This window comes from Colias philodice, chromosome 21 (genome assembly GCF_061535455.1).
Source record: "Colias philodice isolate Cphi_HAF_F1 chromosome 21, ilColPhil1 Martin Lab GWU primary, whole genome shotgun sequence".
NCBI classification, from domain to species: domain Eukaryota; kingdom Metazoa; phylum Arthropoda; class Insecta; order Lepidoptera; family Pieridae; genus Colias; species Colias philodice.
The window spans coordinates 5,578,278-5,603,212 of NC_143106.1; the positions used below are offsets into that span (position 1 = coordinate 5,578,278).

Genomic DNA, 24,935 nt, shown 5'->3' on the forward strand with positions numbered 1-24,935 from the left:
AAAAAAAATGAGCTTGTCCTCATCACCATCTTTGTTACCACTTCATAAAAGAATATGTAAAAAGCTTTACATATCGTAATATTTAAGCGTAAATAAGCTCTGTATTTTATCTTAAAGCTAATATTACGTGATGTGCTTTGCTACAGCGTATAAGCTCTACAATATATTATCTTTATGCAAGAATAAGGCACTCACACTATGATCATGATTTATTACAGTACCGTCACTCACTGCAACGATTTGTTTGAAAAATTACTACTAACTAAATAGCTCTACCTTTTATCCTTCATACATCACAGCTTTTAAAACCATATATTCACCAGTTGTATGAACAGAATCTTAACATTTTTTTTTACATTAAATGAGAAAGTACGTTTGTTTGTCTTTATTCAAATCGCAGTGGTATGATTTTGTGTCTGTAGATATGAAAGAAGCTAGAGAGTACATAGTAAATAGGCTACTTTTCAGCGAGTTGAAACATCTCTTTCCTATGGGAATTTCCTTTGGCTCTGCAAGCAAAACCACGAGCGAAAAGATAGTAAATACGAAGTAGAAAGGATAACCGTTAACTTATAAATCAATTAGTCGCTATGAAAGACATAAAACTTAAACCAATTAAATTCTCCTTTCATTTCTGCATAATAATAATGGGTATCAATTAAATATCCTTGCGGTGAGCGAGATAGCGGCAAAACTAATTTCTCCTCTTCGCATCGCACCGCAAAATTTAATTTTACCAATAAATTATACGGTACGATTCCATTGGTATTTAACTTTGAGATGTCCTTTTGTTTGAATAGAATCTATTTTTCATGTCCTGATTTTCTATTGCAATAGACTATATTTTTTAAGTTACATTTACCTACCCTTTTTTCAAACTCCGCTAGTGTTTAAAACGCCCTAATATTTTCTTCAGAATATTGTGTATTTTGAATTTACCGACTTAAATAATGAACTCAATTCAGAATCTATAATGAATGTATTCTACATGCGTATTTGAAAGTAGGTAAGTATATAAGAAAAGCAATTAACCGCTACGAATCGGATGTCTGTAACAATATTGATTCGGTTGAAAATCCTTCATAAGTCAACAAAACGATTTCGGTGGTAACACATTCTGTTTATTCTGTTTACTTAATTTTGTACAACAAATTAGTAAGAATTCACTGTTAAAATATTTTTATTACAACGCGTAGGGTATCCAATTATATAATTATACTTGTATACGTAGTATATTATTATTAGTCTGTGATTATACGTATTTCGTTACCATGCCAGTTAGATATAAATAAAAATGGATTTGTTAAATTGTTTGGCTCATTTATAAGCTAAAATAAGTCTCAAGTCTCTATACAACATTTTTTCTGAAAATATAACAGTTTTGTGTGAAATTATAACAGTTTGCACTGAAAATCAGATACTTTAGTTCTTCTGAGGCGTAATAACATACATGAATAACAGGTTGTATTGTAATTAATTAGAACTAATTAACTATGTATCCGCGTTAATAAAAAAAAACCTGAAAGATATTTCTAATAATAAAAATCACTAAGAACCTATTTATATAGAACTTAAACGGAACACAATCACAATTGAGTGGGAAATAAGAACGGGTACACGTGGTAATCTAATTGGTTATCGTATTGCGAGAAGCCTTTTTCTCCGGAACAAAACTAATGAGAATTAACTCGAAGCAGACTTGTTTGAAGCGAATACTTCTCTTTGAATTTTCTCTACAATTTTAAATCATTATTTTGTAAGCAAGCAAGATACTTGTTTTTCCTTTACTTTCCTGTTTTCCGCGTTCTTTTTAAATAAACGAACGTTTTGGATATTTTAAACATAGTGTGGTCGTAAATTTCGCCGTCTAATTTTATATTCTCTGTGGCATAAATAATAGAGTATTTAGAAGCTGCTCGACATATTTTATGTATCTACATAAACCTAATCTTTAACGGCAACTTTGTATGCAGACTTAAAAATATGAACAAAATATTGTTATTTTGTTCATATTTATTTATATTTTATAACTTAAAACAAAGCTTAACAACATAATTTACTATATCAACATCAGAATCGTAAATTTGTTTTTGAAAACAGATAACAAAAACTGTCCTCAAAAATAAAAAAAATACCCAATTATATCCTTTTACGGAGATCATATACGATTATCACAAAAACAAATTTAACAAAACAATATACACAATACACATACCTCGATGTAGGAGGCGGTTGCGAGCCAAGCAGCGAGCCAGACCCTCGCTTGTTCAAAGGAGGTCTTGGAGCAGAGGGCCTCCTCTCCACACCAGACGCTGATCTTGTCGCCGGAGCCCCTTCTGCTGCTAGCACCCTTGCTGATACCAGCGCGGCTTCGGGACAATGCTAAAAAGAAAGACTTTTCTAGCATTCTTGCCCTTAAGCTTAGTACAAGTTTACAGTATAGGTAATAGGGTCCACACTGTAAAGTATCACGGTAAAGATATGTTGAGCAACAGTTAAACAACACTGCTGCAGGAAACTGTGTTTTTCTCCCTCATCGAGAAAGAACTTTTCAACATGCGTTCAGCGTTATCATTATGAACTCTACAAACGCAGTGCTGTCAACAACTCCGCAACATCTGGCTGAACAAATGTTTACCATGAATAAGAAGCTAAAACACATGTATCGTACTTAAACCTACTAATAAATAAAAAAGCGTTGTATCAATTTTTATACCACAAAAACTTAATATATTGTGTTAAAAAGTATTCGGGTTTATTCGTGTGCTGTTTATACTTGTAAACATAATATAATAAAACAACATAATATTGGCACACAATATTGGGTAGACAGTATCGTTCTTCCTCCCTTCCTCCCGACAATGATATCTTAGAAAAATGTAACATGTAAGCTAAACTCTTTTTACTCTAATATCTTTGGTAATATTTCTTTGATGAATATTTTATACAACTAGATTGGATTCATGGACAAATATTACATTTTAATTTACATATTTTTGTTATTTATTGAAACAACATCAATTTTGTAATACTTACAATTTGAAAACTGATATCATTGTGAGTGAGTAAAGTGCACTTTACTCACTCACAATGATAGAGTATACATTATATTATTAAAAGTATGCTTTTAAGGATATTGCTAATATTTTCTTTTCCTCGTCTTATTTATACGTCCACTCAATCAATCTCTATAAAATTTTCCATTTTTTCCAACGCCACAAATACGACGGGAATTTACGCTCTATTTTCGCAAACTTATATCCACAAAAGATCCATTATGTAATAAGTAATAGGAAAATTTTAATCGCATCATTTTATTCTAAAATTGAATACTGTAAGTAATTTATTAATCAAATAACATAATCTGATAACCATTTACGCTTTAATCATTATAGAAATATCATTTAAACTCTACAATGGCGTTGGAAGTGCAAACCACAAATGGCTTGCGACCTACGCACATAATGTCATAGGAAAATGGGTATTTATTTAATTACATGTTTATTAACAACAGAGAATTAAAACATACAGTTCGTTTAAAAGATTCACAGTTTAAAATACGACTACCTGCAGTCATATCAAACGATACACACAATGTAGCAATACATTTACCGCAATATTAAATAAAGAAGTAAATTCATTCCAATCTGACACAATAAAAGTTAAAACATAACTAATCCAGTAAAATTTCATTGAATTACAAATTTATTAAATAGTTTATCGCAAAGCCGTCTTCCAAAGAGGAATAATTCACAGATAAGCACAGTTTGAAACTCGATATCAAATTCTGGATAAATCTCTATATTATTATAGATGTGGAAAACTTTTATGAAATGTCAAAGCGAGATTGAAGTTAAATATAATGAGGACACAGTTTTTTGGTAGTTTTAAGGGATTCATAATTAAGGTGGAAAAAACTTTCTATCAATTAATGAAAAGGAAAATGAAAGTTCATTAATTGAAGTCCGTCTTACAACAACTGACTCTACTTAAATTTTCTACGGACACATTACAGTACTCCAAAAGTGATAATGCGCATAGAATTAATCTTCGTCACAGTTCGGTAACTGTCATATTCCAGGAGCGTCCGAAGACGACATGTATATAGAGTGGTTAAGTGCATTTTCTTCATGCATCATTTAGTAAAATTTGTTTAGTCAAATGAAATTCATTTTGGAAATACGACAATTACCGAAGATTTGCATGCGCATTATTAATTTTGGAGTACTGTACTTTTGAACATGCCCCAGTTGTTCAAAAGTACAGTATATTACAGGTATACGTATTCTAACTGAAGAGATAAAGAAATAGCTTATTGCATATGATTCTAAAAAAATCTATAAATAATAATATTACAATATTATTGATTTAATCATAAGGCGCGTTATTAGCACGAAACACAATTGTACGACAAAAAAACGTCAAACACGAGAGAGTTCTCATATTGCACGCCTCCTAAGCGAAGCGTTGAGGTGGGTACTACTGTCACTTCGCGCAAAACATCTGATTTTTCAAACTTAAAATGTCTTTATGTATCATACATTGCACTTGTAAGATAATACATACACACACATATTAAGAAAAAACACTATTTTTAACGTTCATGATATTTTTGATGTCATTTTTGTTATTTAAACTAGTTAAAAAGCAGTTTAAAAAAGTTCTGTCTTGGACGTCCGTGTGTCTGTATGTGCGGATCCTTTTTCTTGTTAACACGATAGCGACCGAAATACTTTACTAATCGAGTCTTTTTTTTTCTCTTACGCTTGAGTATGCTCAGGAATAGAACCCTTTCATTTTTCAGGGTCTGATTCGATGTGGTTTAATTGTTATTAAATAAACAAAAATAATAATTAATAAATATTTATTAAAAAAAATTATGAGGCGTGCACTTTTGGATTTTCCAAATTATTTTTAATTATGTAAAAGTTGGCAGTCCTGCTGACTTCAAAGCTTCTCAAGCCTTTAACATAAAACATAATTCGAATGCGCTGCAAGCTCCGTCTATCGGTCAGAGTTCGCTAGAACAAAGGCCGCATTTTTGAAATCTCTCAAAGGAATGCCTTTGAAAGCTCGGAGTGGATGAATATGGCTTCTTGAATTGAAAGGTTTTCCATTTAGTGAAGTTCACTTACAGTACACCGCTGAGGTTTACAAGAATTCCATTTGAATATGTAATACGTTAAACTAGTTTTTGTTAAAAGAATTTGAGATAATATTATACTGGGATTCATTTAATTTATATTCGCACCAGTGTGATTAATAGTTGTGTTATATTAGATTCACTTAATGTAATCTGAAATTGCGATTTGAATTTAATTAAACTTCTGAAATTTGCTTGTTTTTATATTTTAGGTATAGTTACAGTGTTCATAATATTCATAATAAATCCTATGATTAAATATTCATTGTTTCAGACGATCACAGAAGTACAACAAATAATTATCCAACGAACAAAATACAATACCGTATGCACATTTGTAGAATGTATTTTCCGTTAAGTTCTTATGCCTACTGAAGTAACTGAAACGTATAATAGCATCGTTAACAGAAAAGGGCACGCGGGCTCCTTACGTGACTTACCGGTTCAATTGCTACTATATAAATGTCTAGAATATGTACATTTTGCCTTTCTGATTGAACGAGTGCCTCACTCACATTACGATATAAGAAAAACCCTTAGCCTAATACTTCGGTATAATATACAGCTTAATGTAAGGGTTAGATGGATTGGGAATTTTATAAAAATAAATACGCCGACGTTTGACCGCTACACGCCTGAATAAAATAAATCTTTAAAATAAATAACTTAAAACGTAAAACTTGAGAATTACCTAAGCATGAGGCATGAAGCTACTACCCGTGTAAATCTAATGTTTTTTTTTTATTGATATTAAAAAAATGGGCAAACGCTTTGACGTATAAACTTAACATACCTTCACATGGAGTTAAGATCTACATCATTATACAAGTAGGTACATCTGTGACCTTTACGTCTATAAAATACGATTCACGGTCATGCCCGAGTTCTGAGCAGTATTCTCGAAAGATTAACTGTCCTTAACCCGTGTGGGAGCCACACATTATTCAATGCATACCTACTTTCTTGATAGAAATATAAATCAAATAGGTAGGTGGGTACTTACTTAATTTAAAATTACCTACTTTTAAAACTTGGATTGTCTTATATGGGTAGTTCTACAAAGTAAGGAATTTTTAGCGGCTCAGCCAAATTATACTAAAAAAAACGTTTCAAAGTAATTAATTTGTACGGAATACTGTTATTTAAAGCTGTTTCTTGTTGGTCACTGAAAATAATTAATAAAAACATTTATTTATACCACGAAATCTTTGTTCAAAGTGTCTAATTCTCAGGATCCTGAACTGTCCCTCGGACAAATTCTGGTTTAAAGTTCGTCGTGATTTATTTACTTTTCTGTATCAAGGTAATTTGAAAGCCAAATCGGTGAGTTTACTGTGTTTTCTTGCTAGGTAGAATAATTATGACTTTATTTTCCCAAAAAAACATTAAAAAAATATTGTCAACATTTTGTCCCCACGCTTTCATATCAGGATCCTGGTCGATGTAAAATAAGCAAATAACAGCTAGGTTTTTTGCCGTGCAATGTTGCCGTTCAGCTGAGTCAATCAGACGTACGAAAGAGACAAAGAATATCATCTAGCTATTCACATCTAGCGCGTAGTACAGTCAGTCCGGCGCGGTGAACAAGGGAAGTGGTGTCGTAATCAGTGAAGTTCCCAGAATCCTGGTAAGATATTTTTTACGTAATTATTGAATAATATTAGGAAATATAGCGTTATGATACGTAAGATGCTGACGCAAAGGCCTAGTTTTGCTTAATTCTGGTTAAATGTTGTAAATTGATATGTTTTTTTAAATATTAGACAGATATTCTCAGGATCCTGGTCTCAGGTTCCTGTCAAATTGAAAGCCAGGATACTGAGGACCATCCAGGATCCTGATAAGTTCACACTAAAACATTGTTTCTGCGTAAGATAATTTAAAACTTTCTACCTATAAACATTAAACTACGTATAAATTAATGAAATAAATGATTTGAGTAGCTGTAGTAATTAAATATATACAGATAATTAGTATTGGTAATGGTCATCTTTAAGTATGCACGTAATCTTGTAGAAGCCTCGGAAAAAAGCATAAAACATTACTCTTACCGATCTTGGCAGTTCCTAGTACTATTTTGACTGTAAGTGTTTACACTACAACTTAACTTATGTCATGACTTAGTAGAAAAATAAATCTTTAATAGTCTAATAACAATGATTATACACATGTCAGTGTAAAATAAAGTTAGTTGCATTGCACTGTATTTTGAACACTTAATATTATATTTTGTTGTACAGAAAAAATTGCGAAACCAAAGGAAAGCTAGAATTTGAGGTATGAAAAAATTAAAATAGATCCCCTGAGAGTGGCAGCTGAAAAAGAAAAAAAACAGACTACGATAAAAAAACAGACTCAAAACAGAAGCGAAAATTGGATTCCAAGAAATGTAGAGGCAAAGAAAATGAAACAAAAAATGGAGAGGAAAATAAATACAGTGACTGTGAGTGCCTTATCTGTGGTGGTCTCACAGCGAAGATACTACAGGAAATGACTGGTTCCAGTGTCTAGTATGCAATAATTGGGCACATGATGGATGCATTAAAAGCAATTCTATATTGTTCACATGACTGCTCAGCTGACTGTGATTTTAAAATTTAGCATAAAAATAATATAGTATTGAAACCGCCAAAGTTTAAATTTATAAAGAATAGAATAAAATCGATCACGAGGAGGGACTCGAACCCGCATCCTTTCGCGCCATTCCGGGGCGGATGCCTGACCAATTCAGCCACTCGTGACCCGCCATAGCAATCGAATTTATTCTATTCTTTCAGTTTTATGTGTCTAAGGGACACACCGCGCTACATCTATTGAGATGATTAACAACCATCTCAACCAATATGAAACACTTTTCAGTGAATACAATATTGTAAAAATGGAACACGACCCTTTTTTTTGTTGAAATTGATATTTTTTGTTTTATGGCATTCAAACGCTTTATAAATATAAATTTATAAAGAAAAGAAATATAAATTTATATTTATAAAGCATTTGAATGCTATAAAACAAAAAAATGTCAATTTCAACCGCCAAAAATTTTTTATTATTTTCTTTTACTAGATTTAAGTACAATGCTAGGTTGAAGTGTCATTAAGAAGTGTCATACTTCATTATTTTCATGTTGTTAACTATCTTTAAGAAGATTTTACTTAATTCTTAATGCTCAATGATCATTTGATGAATAGAGTTCCTGTTCAAGACTCCTTAAGTATAGAATTAGTATGTAAGCCAAGCATAGAGCTATTTTTCGTTATTATTAAAGGTACTAGTATCATTAAAAATTTATCTAATAATACAAATTCATGTAAAACATGATAAATAAACGTTGATCTCGTTGATCTCTACCGATTTTTGTTGTTTTTCTCAGTTTCCTGGTGACCTGCTCAGTTTCCTGTGGCTTGATTTCCTTAAAATGGTCATAAATCTAAAACTATTAGATATTCTGACTGTTCCGCTCTACATACTTTTAGAGATGTTGTACTCTTGTCATTAGACTGAATTCCGCAAACAGAACGTTTAAAAAAATGTGGGCCGAAATGAGACTCAGTTTCTTCCATACTTTGTAGAACTACCCATATCAGAGAACCATCAAATCCACACATTTTATCCTTGTTACTCTGTTAGCTACCACAATCGAGAGTTTTGTACAGGAAATTATTGGGCGTCTCAAAATAAAGCTACTCACGGAAAATTAGCTTGATAGTAATCACTTGCAAAAATGGGCAAAGGATCCTGGACTATATTACATATATACATAAAATTAATTTAAATAAACATGTAACATTACATACATCGAATCAAAATCTACCTATTTGAAATCGATTTAAAACATAAACAATGTGGTGTAAGCTGTACAAACCGCGTAAACCAAAAATCCAATAATGGCGAGCGCGTTACACAAACAGACTGCGGTTACGTACAGAAGTAAGATATCGAAATTGCTTTCACATTACTTTTAGTTATTGGAAATCCGCAAATTCCCAAGAGGCTTAGAAATGTTTCATAATATTGAACAATGCCTTATACTTGCACGTGTTTGCTTGACCTATTTGTATTGAAAAAATTGATACATAATGCGTACATTGTACATTGATACCTACCAGCATAAAGTAGTTCAACTTAAACTACTCACTGCTTGACATCTCTACACGTGGTTCACGTTTTTATAGGAAGAACAAAAACAACTCATTTTTTTCAAATGTAGGTTCAACAGATCATTAGTATTCTTCTTTACTTCTAAGTATTTAGGTATCTTATTGATTTCGTAACAAAAAGTATTGTTGTAATATTTTTAATGATATATTCAACCCAGTTCAACCCTTTCAAAAGCTTTTTGTCTAAAAGCATCAAACGAAAAATCGAAATCCACACTCAGCAACGTTCAAATTAATAAAAAGGAAAAAATATTTCCTTCGTCTGTAAAAAATATAAAGGATTTGTGTCGAATAATAAAATATTCAACATCATGAGATATCCAACCGAAAAGCTCGATCCATATTTCAGATTAAATTCCAAGAACCATACATTTATATTCCAGTTATAATATTTTATCCTTTGTAGTAATTATTTTACATGTAGAGGAGAATTTATATCAAATTATATATAGTAGAAATAAACATAAATTAAACTCGATTAATAATAATTTTAGGTCACAATACGGTTTCATAGATTCCGCGTAAATAGCAGATAATAATAGAATTTCCAACTATCAATATCAACTGTGCGTATCCGTTTATTTGATACACAAATACCTATAAAACGGCTCAGTTTGAACAAACCCTGGACGTGTATTCAGCGACGTCAACCGAAACTAATTAGGTGAATGTATGGTATATACTATATAGTAGGTATATACAAGCAAATATCACAATCCACCTTTGTTGTCGAAAGCGAGCGTGTAATCAAAAATATATTAGATTTTCCTTTACAAAACATATTCGGATAGGTATTACGGCAAAATTAGTTCCGAATTTCCAAGATATGTTTCATTGTCAGATATTGTACGTGATTGAAATTTTAACGAGATTCCAGTAATCTTGGGAGAACACAGAAAAACTGATTATATCTAGTTCTAGTAATCATAAAGAGGAGACTGTTTCAGGTGGGCACTGGGCAGTATTAATTCTAGTGTGGAAAAATGACAGAGAAATATAGGTTGCTAGACCACCATCATATTCCCAGACTGGTTATTTTAATTAATACTGCTTTAAGACATTAGGTACCCACCAGGTAGTTGGCAGGATTACCTTTTACCACACCTGAAAAAGCTTAAAGACTTCGAAGAAGCTATCTTCTTTAATATGAAACAAAAACAATAAAGCTATCTACGACAACAGATAATTATTCAATTAAACGGAAGATAATATATTACAGAGCATATGTATGTATGGCACATTAGGCCAAACTTAGTCATTTATCATAATAAACGAGCGCCATTTGTAACCATTACCGTTCATACGAACTTCGAGAATGATACTGAAACACCAACTCACTTGCGCATACCAATTGTTATCCGTGACTTCGCCTAATGTTTGAATAAATTTTATCGGGAGTCTAGGACAGTTTATTCTCTTTCTATTGAGCTCTTGTATAATTAGTAATGAAACCACCTTTCATTAAGAATTTTTTCGATAAAATATTAAAATAACATTTCAAACAAGCCACCATTTTTATATAAGTTGTACAAAAAGCTAATAATCAAAATTTGAGTTCTTGGCAATATCTCTATTCCCAATGAGACCTGAATATCTTAGTATGTATCTATTGTTTCAATTCATCGAACTTAGCTGAAAATAGAATTTAATATTTGCACTAATGGATTTATCTAAGGAATTAGATAATAATGTAAGACTCTATTCAAATAATTGCCTATCAATGTACAGCGAACCTTCCTTCCAGCGATGAAATTCAATTGAACACAGTAAAAATATAACTATAAAATCTTTATAAAATATTTAGACCACAGTCAGATGTTTTTAATGATTTCACTTTGAAGGACTCTCTTAAAATATAGTATATACTTAAGAAACTCGTAGCTCATTTTGTCGAAACATAATAATATATTTGGCGGCAGGTGCAGAAAGTTTATGACTTGAAATTAAAGTATGAAAGTAGGAAGATACATAAAACGAAGGTAGGTATATAAAAACCACCAAATATTATCTTAGAGGTCGTATGTACATATATTGGGAGCGTAAGATGATAAATATCGGTGAAAGGTCCATCATCCCTTAAATTTAGCAAATATTAATTACCATATACGAAATAGGGTACACAGTCGCTAAATGAAACTGTATGTATGATGTTACACAGTGTCTTGAAAGCTTACAGGAGCTTTGTCGCTACTGATGAACATTGGGATAAATAACTCGCTATATTGTATTGTTGTATGGAAACAATAGATTCAATATAACACTAAGTTCAATGGAGTTTACGGGCGAGTAACATTTCAGACCAAATTCCCTATTAAATTGTGATATGTTCAAGATTGAAGTAAATCGTATTACTTGATTTATTACGACATGCTTTTATGAATATTATATTATACCGTTTATAACGGTAAATGTAAATCAATATTAAAATCTGTAGTTAACGAGCCTTAATTTATTGTATTGAAAATTGTATTTTAGTAATATTAAATCTGATAAAATGATCAATCGTGTTTTATACAATACACAGAAATATACAAGCTTTGAAATAAAACACAACTTTTGATTAACGTTTCGTTTGATTGTATCAATTATTAAAGATACATACAATATAATTATACCTTCGAAATAAAAACATCTTTGCTGGATTTTTATTTAATAATACCTTTTAAATCGAACTCTAAATGGGACCATCAATTGATATGTTATTTTATATTTCTTTTATTATAAGATAATATTATAGTTCGGATATTCTTGAACTATTCACAAAGGAACTACCCTTTTATCGTATGTCATACATCAATTCTGAAGTATAAACCACGTTTCAGTGTTAAAACTGAAAACATTTATCCCACTGTCGCGTTTGTTATTTGACCCATCGCTGATCCCTTTGTGTCCTAACATACATACCTAAATATAAGTATACCTTCTGTCCTCTAAAATCTAAAGGAACAAATTTTGTTTAAAACCCATCTGGGGTTTGAAAGCAGAGCTCAACCATATGAAACAAAAATGTAATGAAATAACTTCTCTTTAGTTTTAACTGTTTTTGATCAAAAGTGGAAGAAGACTACACTAAAGATTGGCAACAAAGGCTCACCTAGGCACAGATAATATAATACTTACTATACTAGTATATATATGAAAACAAGATTCATTTCATTTAGCTCTGTCAGGATTAATACGCACACTCATTGTTATATTAAAATCGCATAGAAAACACTCTAGCAACGTCAGTAATGAAGTTATGTGGGATCACAGCATGATGTCGATATCGATTTTATGTAACCACCGTCTTGCGTGTAGCGAAAACGCTATACTATAATATTTTGGTCAAAATAATTGTTTTGGGTTACTGAAATATAATATTATATTTTGCTAAATTCATGAGAAAATCGTATTAGGTAAGTACGAGTTTTATGAGCTAAACATAATAGTATAGATCTTGAAATTGATATTTTTGATTAAGGCATTCAAATGCTTTATAAATATAAATTTATAAAGAATAGAAAAAATTCGATATAGATCGAGTATAGATCTTTCAAAAAATTGAAATTCCTCTCAGAATAATTGTAGTTACCTACATATTATAGAACTCAATTTATTACAATATAGCTCTAATGACCATTAGTCATTAGTAATAAATTGAAATTTCAATATTCAGTTAGGTATACCATGATTGGTTACCTAGGGAATAAAAAATGATTTTATTTTGACCAAAATATTTTCATGTACATAGCATTAAACGTTTTCCCTACACGATTTTCTATTTCGAAAATAGCTCAACATTTCGAAAACCAAAGCGATTTCACGAAGCTGGGCTTTCAACTAAATGAGGACTATAATTGATTACGGTCAGACGAAAACGTATATAAGCTTGCGACGTAAACATTTGATAACAAATCATGTAGCCCTTGGAGATTTCATGTTTCTTGCTTTTGGAATTACAATTCAGGATTCGTACGAGATATTATAATAATGTTATTTATATATGGTTTACAAAACCTGTTTCAATTACATCATGATTTAAATAAAACACAAAAATAATTACATTTTCGGGAATCGCAGACCTAACTATAACATAATAAAATTTTCATTTTGTGTATGATAGGTATATGTCCTTTCTACACTAAGTACTTAAACTGAACCGTCACAATTATATCGTTAAATGATTTACTTATATGAAAATTTAATTCATCTATTAATAACTTTCAAAGTACACGAAAGTTCCAATATGATTGATGTTGGATTTCAAAGCGAATCTAGGAGTAACCCAAAATTTCCTGAAGGTAAATTAATTTTAGTTGAATAATTATTTTGTCGTTAAACAATTAATAAGTTGCTTTAATAACTCTTTGAGGTACCTACTGTCAAACTGTCATAGGAACAAGATTTTAAAAAACAATATAAATCATAACAAAATATGAAGCGAAAATGAAAACGTGCGAAAGACTTCATATTAATTACTTTGTTATTTGAAACAAGCATTGTACAATTTCACTGCAAAGTTAACATCGTTTGCACGCTCAAAGTTTGTCAGTTCATACTGAACATTACGTATACTCGAATAAAGTGAGAAACTAATTAATTAATGCTTTGAAGCGACACAATTAAAGGGGACAGCTGTAAAATTCATGTTATAATCACGTAGTTTATGAAAACCATGTATTTTGCACGTATCACGCTACGCTTTGTATTCAAATATATTGTTGTACGTACGTACATACATAAATATGAATAGGTACTTACTTCTCTAATTATATCATACACTATAATACACAACACAAGCCTTAATCTTACTGTGGGACTAGGTCGATTTGTGTAATAATGTCCTATAATATTTATTTATAACTATTTATTTAAAAAAATTTAGGCCAACCTGTGTAGGTACACCTAATGAGAATTTACATGGACTTTACCTATATAAATATAGTAATTAATAATTAATTAACTGCACATACTATGGTGCAGGTGCAATGCCATTGCAATTGGAATCTTGGTATAAAAACTTTCCCAACTCCCAAGCAGAATTGCATCGAGAATCTGAACATACATAGTGGTTTTTCCATACATAGAATCCTACATGCTTTGTTTGTCAAACAACAGAATATTATAGTACGTGATACGAGCCAGAAGACCTTTAATTATGCAATCCAGTAATTAACATACGGTAGTTTAGTTCCAGCACACATTTATGAGCTAGTACATACTACTAGCTAATTGGACCTTTTGTACCCTCCATAAATCTGGAAATGCTTAAATTTAGGACGGATCCGCAATTTTTCACGGAAAACATTGGCTACTATTTGGTACTGTTTACCGCTACTTTTTAGCTATAAAGCATATTAACCACATGCTTAATAATGCAACCTAAATCATCTTGCCTTAGACTAATTACTTTGGTACCAATTTAAATTATTTTAATACAATATATCCAATAACACTCATATTTAAATTCCAATAGCTTCCGATGACGAACTCAAAATAAAATCTGAAATAAACTGTATGATATTTTGAGCGCTACGAAGTCAAATAAAACAAGTCATATTTTCAACTTGAATTTCACGACACAACTTGTTTCGTTTTATATTTCACAAGATAAACCTAGAGATGTTGCCGCGGAATATGCATTTTCAATTTTTCAATTTCCATTTCTAAACCGTATTCTGCATTTTCCGGACGATGTTTACAATTTGGGATTCCATTATAAAATAAAACTCCTTAACGATTTGGCGTTTCATTTATATGTTTCCTTCAGTAAACATTGTACATAAGTTATAAGTTTATACACTAACTAGCGACCCGCCCCGGCTTCGCACGGGTGCAATGCTGATACTAAATACACTACAGAAAAACTGTGAACGTTGTATATACAAAAAACATAGCGGCCCGCTCCGAATAGCCTGGCGGCCGGCCGGTACCGCCGCAAACGCTACGTCCCGCAATTTTTCAATCTGTAATATCTTCGAAAATATTCACTTAAATCATACGGTGTAAAGGGCCATATAGATCTATATTAAACGAACAATGTATTCAAGGTATTTAATTGGTTAAGGATTAATGCTGTATTGGTTAAAATCGCATCGAAAATTAGCCATTATTTTTCGTAAAAAGTAAATGACAAAAAAATGTTATTGTGGGTTATCCATAAGAGATAGACATATTATACCATCGCGGACTTTTCTATAGACCTTTTCAATGTGTATAATACTTAGTACATTATTTTGATAAAACTCGTAGGGTTCAGCCTGCGTTTGCAATGTAAGCGGAAAAAATGTAATTTTTTACGACATCACTTTAGAAACCTCAAAAATAACAGTACTTCTCCACTATTTAATGGATGTTATTATACATATAAACCTTCCTCTTGAATCACTCTATCTATTAAAAAAAACCGCATCAAAATCCGTTGCGTAGTTTCAAAGATTTAAGCGTACAAAGGGACATAGGGACATAAGGACATAGGGACATACTAGGGACAGGGAAATCGACTTTGTTTTATACTATGTAGTGATAGTGATGATCACAAGAAGCTTTTTCAGTTTATTCATGCAAATAAGTTTTCTTTGGCAAGACGTTCGTCAATACTCAATGTCAGAAGTTAGTAAGATTTATATTTTTGTATTTTATAAGTTAATAACAATTGAAATATGTATTTGAGACCCTCATTAAAATATTCTTGTTACTTATTCATTTAATAGCGATTGTTTTGTTAAGATCATCTTTTGAAACTTTCCAATGTGAACTTTGGATAGAAACAATATGAAACATATATGTTCAACTCGATGTATTATGGAAAATAGAACTATTTAATTAAATTAAAAATCTACTTCCGGTCATATTAAAATAGTCTTACCAATTTATTTATTTTATTTTATTTTATTTATAAAAAGGTACCTTACAGCTTATAATACAATAAAGAATAATTAATAATTAAGTACGCCAATAACAAGGTACACCATTATCCGATCAACGTAAGTGACAAACATAAAGAATTATAGAAACGGTGTTTAAAGAACTTAAAACAATACAAAATGAGAATTGATTATTATAATTAAATAGCAAATTTTAACCCGAAACAAGTATGTGTAAATGTGTATGTATGTGAGTTTTTGAAAATGAAAGTGTGTGTGTATGTGTGCGTGTGTGTGTGTGTGTGCGTGTGAGAGAGAGAGTGTGTTATATGTAGGAATTAGTGTAAATAAGTGTGCAAATTATTTTTTATATTCTAAATTAATCAAATCAAGGATCGCAGTTTTAAATTTAGCACGAGATAAGTGGAAAATGTCAACAGATGAAAATTTTTTATTGAAAACGTTGGGAAGTCTTAGAAATGGTGTGTTTTTAAGATAATTTGTTGATACAGCCGGTACATGGAAAAGGGGTGTGTGGCGAGTTCTCTGAGTAGGTGTACAAAAGTTGATATTTGAGAGCGCTGATAAAAAATCAAACTTGTTACTTACAATATCATGCAATAGCATTATATCAATAAGATTTCTTCTATCTTCTAAGGTATTAATATTGAAGTGTAAACAAGCCTCTGGGTAATTCGATGGGTTATATTTAGTTTTAAAACTTAATTTTTTAATAAAAATTTTTTGAAGCCTTTCAATTTTCTCGATGTGGCATTTATATATTGGACTCCAAATGACACTAGCAAATTCAAGGATGCTGCGAACATAAGCAAAATAAATTACTTTAAGACAGAGAATATCATCAAACGGATCTGCCTGGCGAAGAATAAAACCTAGATTTTTATATGCCTTTTGGGTTATTGTATCAATGTGTATGTTAAAAGAAAGTTTTTCATCAAGGATCACACCCAGGTCCCTTACAGTTGTAGCAGCCGGAATAATTTCATCGCAGATTTTGTAGTTGAAAGATATAATAGATTTATTACGAGAGAATGATATTTTTTGACATTTTTGGATATTAACGGATATTTTATTAATTTCATAATAATTCGAGAGTCTATTTAGGTCTTCCTGAAGTAAAAAGCAGTCTTCCAATGTGTTTATTTTCCTAAAAATTTTTTTATCATCGGCGTACAACAAGAATTTTGAATTTAAAAAGCAGTTAACGATATCGAACAGATATAAATTGTATAATAAGGGACCGAGATGTGAGCCCTGAGGAACTCCTGAGGTTACATCGACGAAGTCGGATTTAAACCCTCCCAGTACGACTGATTGACACCTGTTTCGGATATATGATTCTGTCCACCTAAGAAGATTTCCCCGTATTCCGGCTGCAAAAAGTTTACGCATTAGGACATTGTAACTAACCCTGTCGAAAGCTTTCTCAAAATCTGTGTATATTACGTCAATCTGAACACGGTTATTCATATTATTATTTATGTAATGTGTTAATTCAAGTAAATTAGTTACGACATTGCGCGATTTAATAAATCCATGTTGCTCGGAAGGAATACAGCTTATAGTGTGGTTATAAATCTGTCGGTATACTAATTTTTCTAGCATTTTTGCGAATATATTCAGTAGTGATATCCCTCTATAGTTCGTTATACATTTTTTGGATTTTTTTTTATGAATAGGTATTATTAATGCTTCTTTCCAGCAATTTGGAAAGATGCCTTCATCTATAGATCGTTTGAAAAGAATACGTAAAGGAGCGATAAGACTACTATGACAGCGTTTTATAAAAATTGCTGGTATACCGTCAGAACCAGCTCCTTTCCGACCATCTAATTGTTTGAAAAGCATATTAAGATCCTTATCTTCTATGGCGATTGTAAATAAATTGCTAGTAAAAGGAGACTCACATACCGAGGGCAAAGAATCCGAAGGATTATCAGATTGAAAAACAGACTGAAAGTATTCGCTAAACGCTGAACAGATGTCATGTCCATTCGTTAAGTTACGATCCCGGTAAACCATACTACAAGGATAGGTACAGTTACTTCGTTTGTTGTTTATGTATTTCCAAAATTCCTTAGGCGTGGATTTAATTGAATTTTGACAACGCTGAATGTATCTCGTATATGATTCTTTTTGTATATTTTTAACTCTAGTTCTAAGTAACGAAAAAGCCGCATAGTCGTTAGGATTTTTATGAGATTTCCATCGCGAATGAAATTTATATTTTTCTTTAATCATGTTAATTAAGGCTGGAGTGTACCATTTAGGATATCTATGGCGTGATGAAATTTTTATTGTTGGTACAAACCTCTCAATCACACTATTTAAAACGCTATAAAAACAAGCAGTAGCTTCATCGACCGAACCCGAATTTAGAAGTGAGCCCCAATCAACTTTGCTTATTTCAATATTTATTGCATCATAATTCGCACTAAAGAATTTTTTTAATTTAATAAATTGAGGTCTAAATGGTTTAATATAAATATCATTTATGGTTATAACTAGGGGCCAGTGATAGCGGTCTATATTAACAAGTGAATCGGAGCACACAATGTTATTACATTCTATTAATAAATTCGAAAATATAAGATCTAGAATATTTCCACAACAGTTTGTCGAGAAATTATACTGTCGCGCCCCCATTAAATTTATAATATTTAGAAGTTCCAATGCAGCTTCCGAACATTGGGAGTTATTGTTACCAGTTAAATTGTAGGTGAAATTATCACTCCATGAAATAAAAGGTAGGTTAAAATCTCCAGCGACGAAGTACGTATTATTAGGGTAATTTTCATAAAGTGTTAATAGGGAGTGGTTAAACTTTTTTAACGTATTCGGTAAATCAGAGTTGGGAGGAATATATACGGCTATTATTTGAAAATCACCTTCGTTTTTAGAAAAATGATTATTAAAAACCTCCGCAGGAATTGTGATCCAAACACTTTCTACGTCGTCGCACCGTATATTTTTATTATAATATGCCATTAACGATTTTTTAACGCACAATAGGACACCACCACCTTTATTTTTGTTTTTTCTATCGAACCGAAAAACATCGTAGCGAGCGTCACAAACTTCAGAGTCCAAAACACTGTCACATAACCAACTTTCCGTTATAATTATAATGTCATAATTACTTGATGCTATGTTTTTATGCAATTCTGGTAACTTAGTTCGTAAACCGCGAGTATTCTGATAATAAATATTTAAACAACTACTTTTCGAGGCCATTGAAAGATATAGGTAAAAACTTTAATCAATATATTAATGTACCTATTATTATTTAGAATGTAAGTTACCTTTGCAGGCGTAAGTAAATATACAAAACAACGATAGAATGCATTAATAACACAATTTACCGTAAGTAATATTATTTTATAAAACAGAATTGCGTAATAATCTTTAAAATATAAAAATAAACTAATGCGACGAAAAATATTGCGAGAAATGCGGGTAGTTGAGAAACAATTATTCAAAGTTGTGGAATGTTGCGATCGTATGTTGAATATTAGGGGTGCGAAACCTTTTATTTTAACGCGGATTAGAAAAAATTTAATGCAGAGAATAAATAAATGTACGTTTATTTTTAGGGAGGTGAATAAAGTTGTGTTCTGTTTTCGATAAGAGTATATGTGAAGAGTGTGAGTATGCGTGTTAAAAAGTGTTAAAATTTGCTTTACAATCGGGATAATGTATATGTATAACATATTATTTTAGATGAGTAATAATAAAAAAGGCACACTAAAAAGATGATTCTAAAAAAGTTTTTAAGTCTTCTTCTGACGAAATAGCTTTGGCCGGGGATTTTTCACTCACACGTAAATATATTGTACAGTTCTTCACCCAGACAAATTTAATATTCCTCTCCTTGGCGCGTTGCTTACAGGAGTTTAGTAAAATTTTATTAGCTATGGTCAGATGCTCATTTAAAAATATTTTCATTGAGTTACCTTCAAAGCCAAGGTCATTCGATGTAAGTCCCTTTGCTTTATTATACTTTCTGAAGTTATTAATTAGGCTATCTTTAATGATCTTGTTCCTCAGTTTCACTACAATTTTTCGTGGAAAACCGCTTTTATCTTTGAATGATTGCACCCTGGTGATGAACTCAATATCGTCCTTGTTAATGCAACAATTAATGGCAGTGCCTAGACGAATAAATTCATTTAATAAGTTTTCATTCGGTTTTTCGGGTAATCCAACAACCTCAACATTTAAAAACCTATTTTTTTGCTCAACTCGTTTTTGTTCGAGCTCAAGATTTGCAATGGTGGTTTGAAGATTGGTTATAATATTGCGACTTTTTTCTGCCTCTGAATCGAATACGTGGAGTCTGTCTTGAAACAGTTTCATTTGGGATTTAATTTTTTTTTTTTTTTTTACCTCATTATTTATTGTGTCGACTAACGACAATTTAATATCAATATCTTGAAGTCTATTATATATGTCTTCGATAACGGTCATGTTTATTTTAGAAGTTAGATCGTTCAAATCGCTCCTAAGACTTTCCACCTGAGTAGGCAATGCAGAAAGAGATGAGAGCATATCTTCTATTCTATTTAAAGAAGACTGATGAGAAGAACATTCATCAGGGACTTTTGCCGTATCACTGGTCGTCGCCGAATTTTTGCAATCTTGACAGCACCACGAATTTTGCCTTTCGTTTCCGCGTCTGCGCCAACCAATTTCGGATAAACTAGCACAGTGGAAGTGGAACGTGTGACGACAAATAGAGCAAAGTGCTCCATCTGATACCTTTTCATTACAGCGTTTACACGACGAACTCATGCCGAAGGTTGAAGACTCAGGGAGGGCTTGTATGCGCGTACTCAGTTAACTGATCGCGTAATTCGCACGGTGACTCTTAGCTTAGATAGCTCCGTGCGCAGCGAGCGAGGACGATCGATCGCAGTGAACCAAGTTCAAATCCACACAGGAACAAAAATTAAACTTTTTCAAATTTTGATACAATTCCAAACAATGAGAGAACGTCTTGTCACTTACAAATAAAGATTCTAACTGCTGTAATCAAATAATATCCGAGAAATGTTGCAATCTCTAAATTTCATAGAGGAAGGAATCCAATCAATGAAACTTTGAGAAACTTTGAAATATAGGAATCCAGCCAAATATTAAAATCTTCCATAAAATAATTTTCTATTGAGCACAAACATTTATGAAGATTTAATTCATAAAGTTATTTAATGTTAAGGAATTTATAATTTTAATAAAGCATTAGAAATTTAACAAAAAATCGTTTAAACTTCACGCCAACTCATTATGTTTTTGATACGAATTACGAAACACTGTAAGGAAGTTGCGAGACGACTTAAAAACGTTAGATAATTTACAAACAAAAGCAATTTAATTCAAACAACTTTTTTAAACCTGAAAGTAGATATAATCTGTTGTTTGAAGAAAGTTTTTACGTCAATGTTGATGAATTTCTAAAAGTTAAAATTGCTATAATAAAAAAGCGTGTGTACCGAGCACACGTGTCAGAAGTGAAACTTCTTTGACAAGATTCGAAGATACCAAAAACGTCGCCTTACTCGGTACTCCATAACGTGTCGGTATTGCCATGACGCGGCCATGAAATTTTACTCTCAACGCGCCTAAAGAAGTTTTCACTTCAATTAAGAAAAACTATAACTTAATATGTAAAAAAATTATATCTAGAAATATATTCGATAAAAACTACAAAAAATCCATGACATTAACAAAAATCTCATTAAAGGCCCTTAAAGAACCGCTGAGTGAATCAAATCATAATAACCGCTCAGAAAGTCATTATAAATTCACATTTCATATTAAAATGGCATAACTTAGCAATTTTGTGCAGCTGACAATAAAACATATTTCATAAACTCCTTATAAACTCAAATTTAAAATGCCAATACTAAATGAGCAGTTTTAAGAATAGAAAAAAATCGATCTCGAGACGGGATTCGAAACCACGTCGTTCGCCTTGCCGTGGGGAAAGCATTTGAATGCTATAAAGTATAAAATATCAAATAACTTACCTTGGCAATTTTGTGCAATAGTGCAGTGGTAGAGCTTGTTTTGAACAGGCCTAAGGCCCGTCTCCTCAGCCCCTGGCCGAGGCATGCTTCTACCGCACCACATAGCGCGGTTACTCCACCACTCTCTTCGTGAACGAATTTTCGTGTAACCGCCTGTTGGAGTGATTTTTATATCAAAGGAAAATAAGGAAATACAATCACTGAAAGGTAAATCTGGTAAGAACTGTCGTGTAGGATTAAATGGTTTACGTAGTTCAAAAAATGTAGTAGAAAAATAAGAAACACTTTACGAAGTACAATATATGGATTACGGAAGTCTGACAAAAATGAACGGTAGTTGATTCATAAAGTTCGATATTGCTGCCACAAGTAAATCCTTTATTGAGAGAATAGGCCATAGGATATTTGCTAGAGCAAGCGTGAAGGTTAAATTACAAATTCGAGTAGTAGGTAAATTCATCTCCTCTTTTATATCAGCAAAGTCAACGTAAATTTAAAATCCAAAGTAAACTTTAAATACAAGTGTACACAAATAAGAAACATTAATAAGACGCGATGCAGCTCGGCTTGAAGGAAAATCTTTGAAAAGGGAAATATGTATTTGAGTTCTAATAGGTTCCGAGATGCTCACGGCAAAGAGAAAAATCTTTAATAATCTTAACTCTGCTCTGGTATTTACAGAAATTTCCTTCTCCCTTGGAAAAATCCAGTGTTATACGTTCTTGCAATAATTTTATTAATCTTTTGTTGTGCTTTGCAATCTTACATACCTCATCTGATTAGTTTTCTAGAAATACATTTTTATATTTATTATGTAGTTGGCGTAGTCAGTATAGTAGGTATCCTGCTAAGTCAAATAATTGAAATATTGTCATTATGTGTAATAGGCAAGTATAGAATAACATGAGAATAACTAACTAACAAGTATATATTATATACTTACAATATTTATTTATGTTTAAAATATGGGAAATAGGCAATTGTTAAAATGAACGGTTAAGATACATAGATACTAATTGTTATAAAACTACTGAAATACTAAAACTGTCGATCACAATCATTGGAATGTAATGCAAGTACCAAGGATGATGATTTTATTTCCCACCGTAACTAATCACCAATATTTTTTAAGATATTTTCCTTTTTCGTTACTCTGTCGTACAGAAAAGTTATTTTACTTGAAAAATTCAAGAGACTTAGCCTCCCCGGGGGGTTTTCCCAGTAAAATTTCAAAGAAAACCATAATGTTCACTAGAGACTGAATATAACCTACATTTTGTATGATTGAAGCCTTACCTTCTCATGACTTATCGCATTTCTAGTAGACGTAGAGATAAACTTATCAACATTAATGCATTTACTTACATAAATTTGAATAACTACTTTGCGAGTTAATAGTATGTATTTTAGTATTAATGATGTTTCTATGAATAAATTGATCAATTACTTGATATTTATTATTTTCTAGCGCTACTTGATTACTAACGAGCTGAAAGCATTTATTTTGGGCGACTTGGTTCAGAAATATTTTTATAATTTTCAACCGATGCGATAACGATATTTTTCGAAGATGGCGATGATGTTAGAAAATGACAAAACAAAATCGATGGACACTTATAAATTCAACGTCAAATACAAAAGAATTAACACAAACAAGAGAAGAACGAATATTCAATCCAAATATAATATGAAAGATAACAAGATGATAAATACCTAATTGGGTACGTGTTGCCAGAATTATATCAGATATTAAGAATACGGATAATACTCCAGTCATTTAAGACATTCAATTCACAATAATTCCAAAAGTTTTCAAACTTGGGTCAAGTGAATGGTACATTGGGACGACAATAAATCTCATTTTGCAACCTTGTCCGCAGTCCGGAACTGCAATTAAATTATTTTTTGCTGTATGGTCGTGAAAAAAATTCCAAAAGTTCTGCAAACTTGGGGAAGTTTTCGATATAATATTTCATATCACGTATTAAATTTGCAACCAATCTCAGTGTACGGAACATCTTTTAATATTGAATATTAATGTTTTTTTTTTTATTAAACTGAATGAGGTTGCAAATTTGTAAATGCATCAGAATTGATGTTTTCGAAGTTTGCAACCAAGTTCCAAAACTTTTGTAATTATTCCGAGACCTCCTTACTCGAAAAAATGACCACTAATTAAAAATTATTATAAATAAACATGTTCCGGTCAACGAAAAAGGTTGCAAATTTATACAACCGTTCGGTATATATTTCCGATATCTGTGTCAAGTTTGCAGAACTTTTGGAATTTTTTTCACGACCATACAGCAAAAAATAATTTAATTGTAATTTTAACAATGTTCCGTACACTTAGATTGATTGCAAATTTAATACGTGATATGAAATATTATATCAAAGACTTCCCCAAGTTTGCAGAACTTTTGGAATTTTTTTCACGACCATACAGCAAAAAAATAATTTAATTGCAATTTTAACAATGTTCCGGACTGCGGACAAGGTTGCAAAATGAGATTTATTGTCGTCCCAATGAACCATTCAATTGACCGAAGTTTGAAAACTTTTGGAATTATTGTTAAATTTTCGATTTCGAATGTCGATTCTGACTGATGTATAAGATTCTATAAGAAATACATAAAATGTTACATTATTTCTTATACATATATTTCTTATACAATCTCACTAGTTACCCCTTTATGTGATTTCTCCCTAGTATCTTTATTTGCCTAATGAAATTCAGGTT

General features: G+C 31.6%; 1 protein-coding gene across 2 annotated transcripts in view; it reads right to left on the reverse strand.

The window, feature by feature from the left end:
* The window catches only part of LOC149478903 (small G protein signaling modulator 2-like), a 45,744-nt gene that overhangs the window by 17,392 nt on the left and 3,417 nt on the right, over window positions 1-24,935 (reverse strand). For both annotated transcript variants that reach the window (XM_089708402.1, XM_089708400.1), the window contains exons 3-4: window positions 22,196-22,348; window positions 2,216-2,382 (exon numbers count right to left, since the gene is read on the reverse strand). In XM_089708402.1, the coding sequence (XP_089564528.1) occupies window positions 2,216-2,382; window positions 22,196-22,348 (320 nt within the window). The remainder of the gene's footprint in view (window positions 1-2,215; window positions 2,383-22,195; window positions 22,349-24,935) is intronic.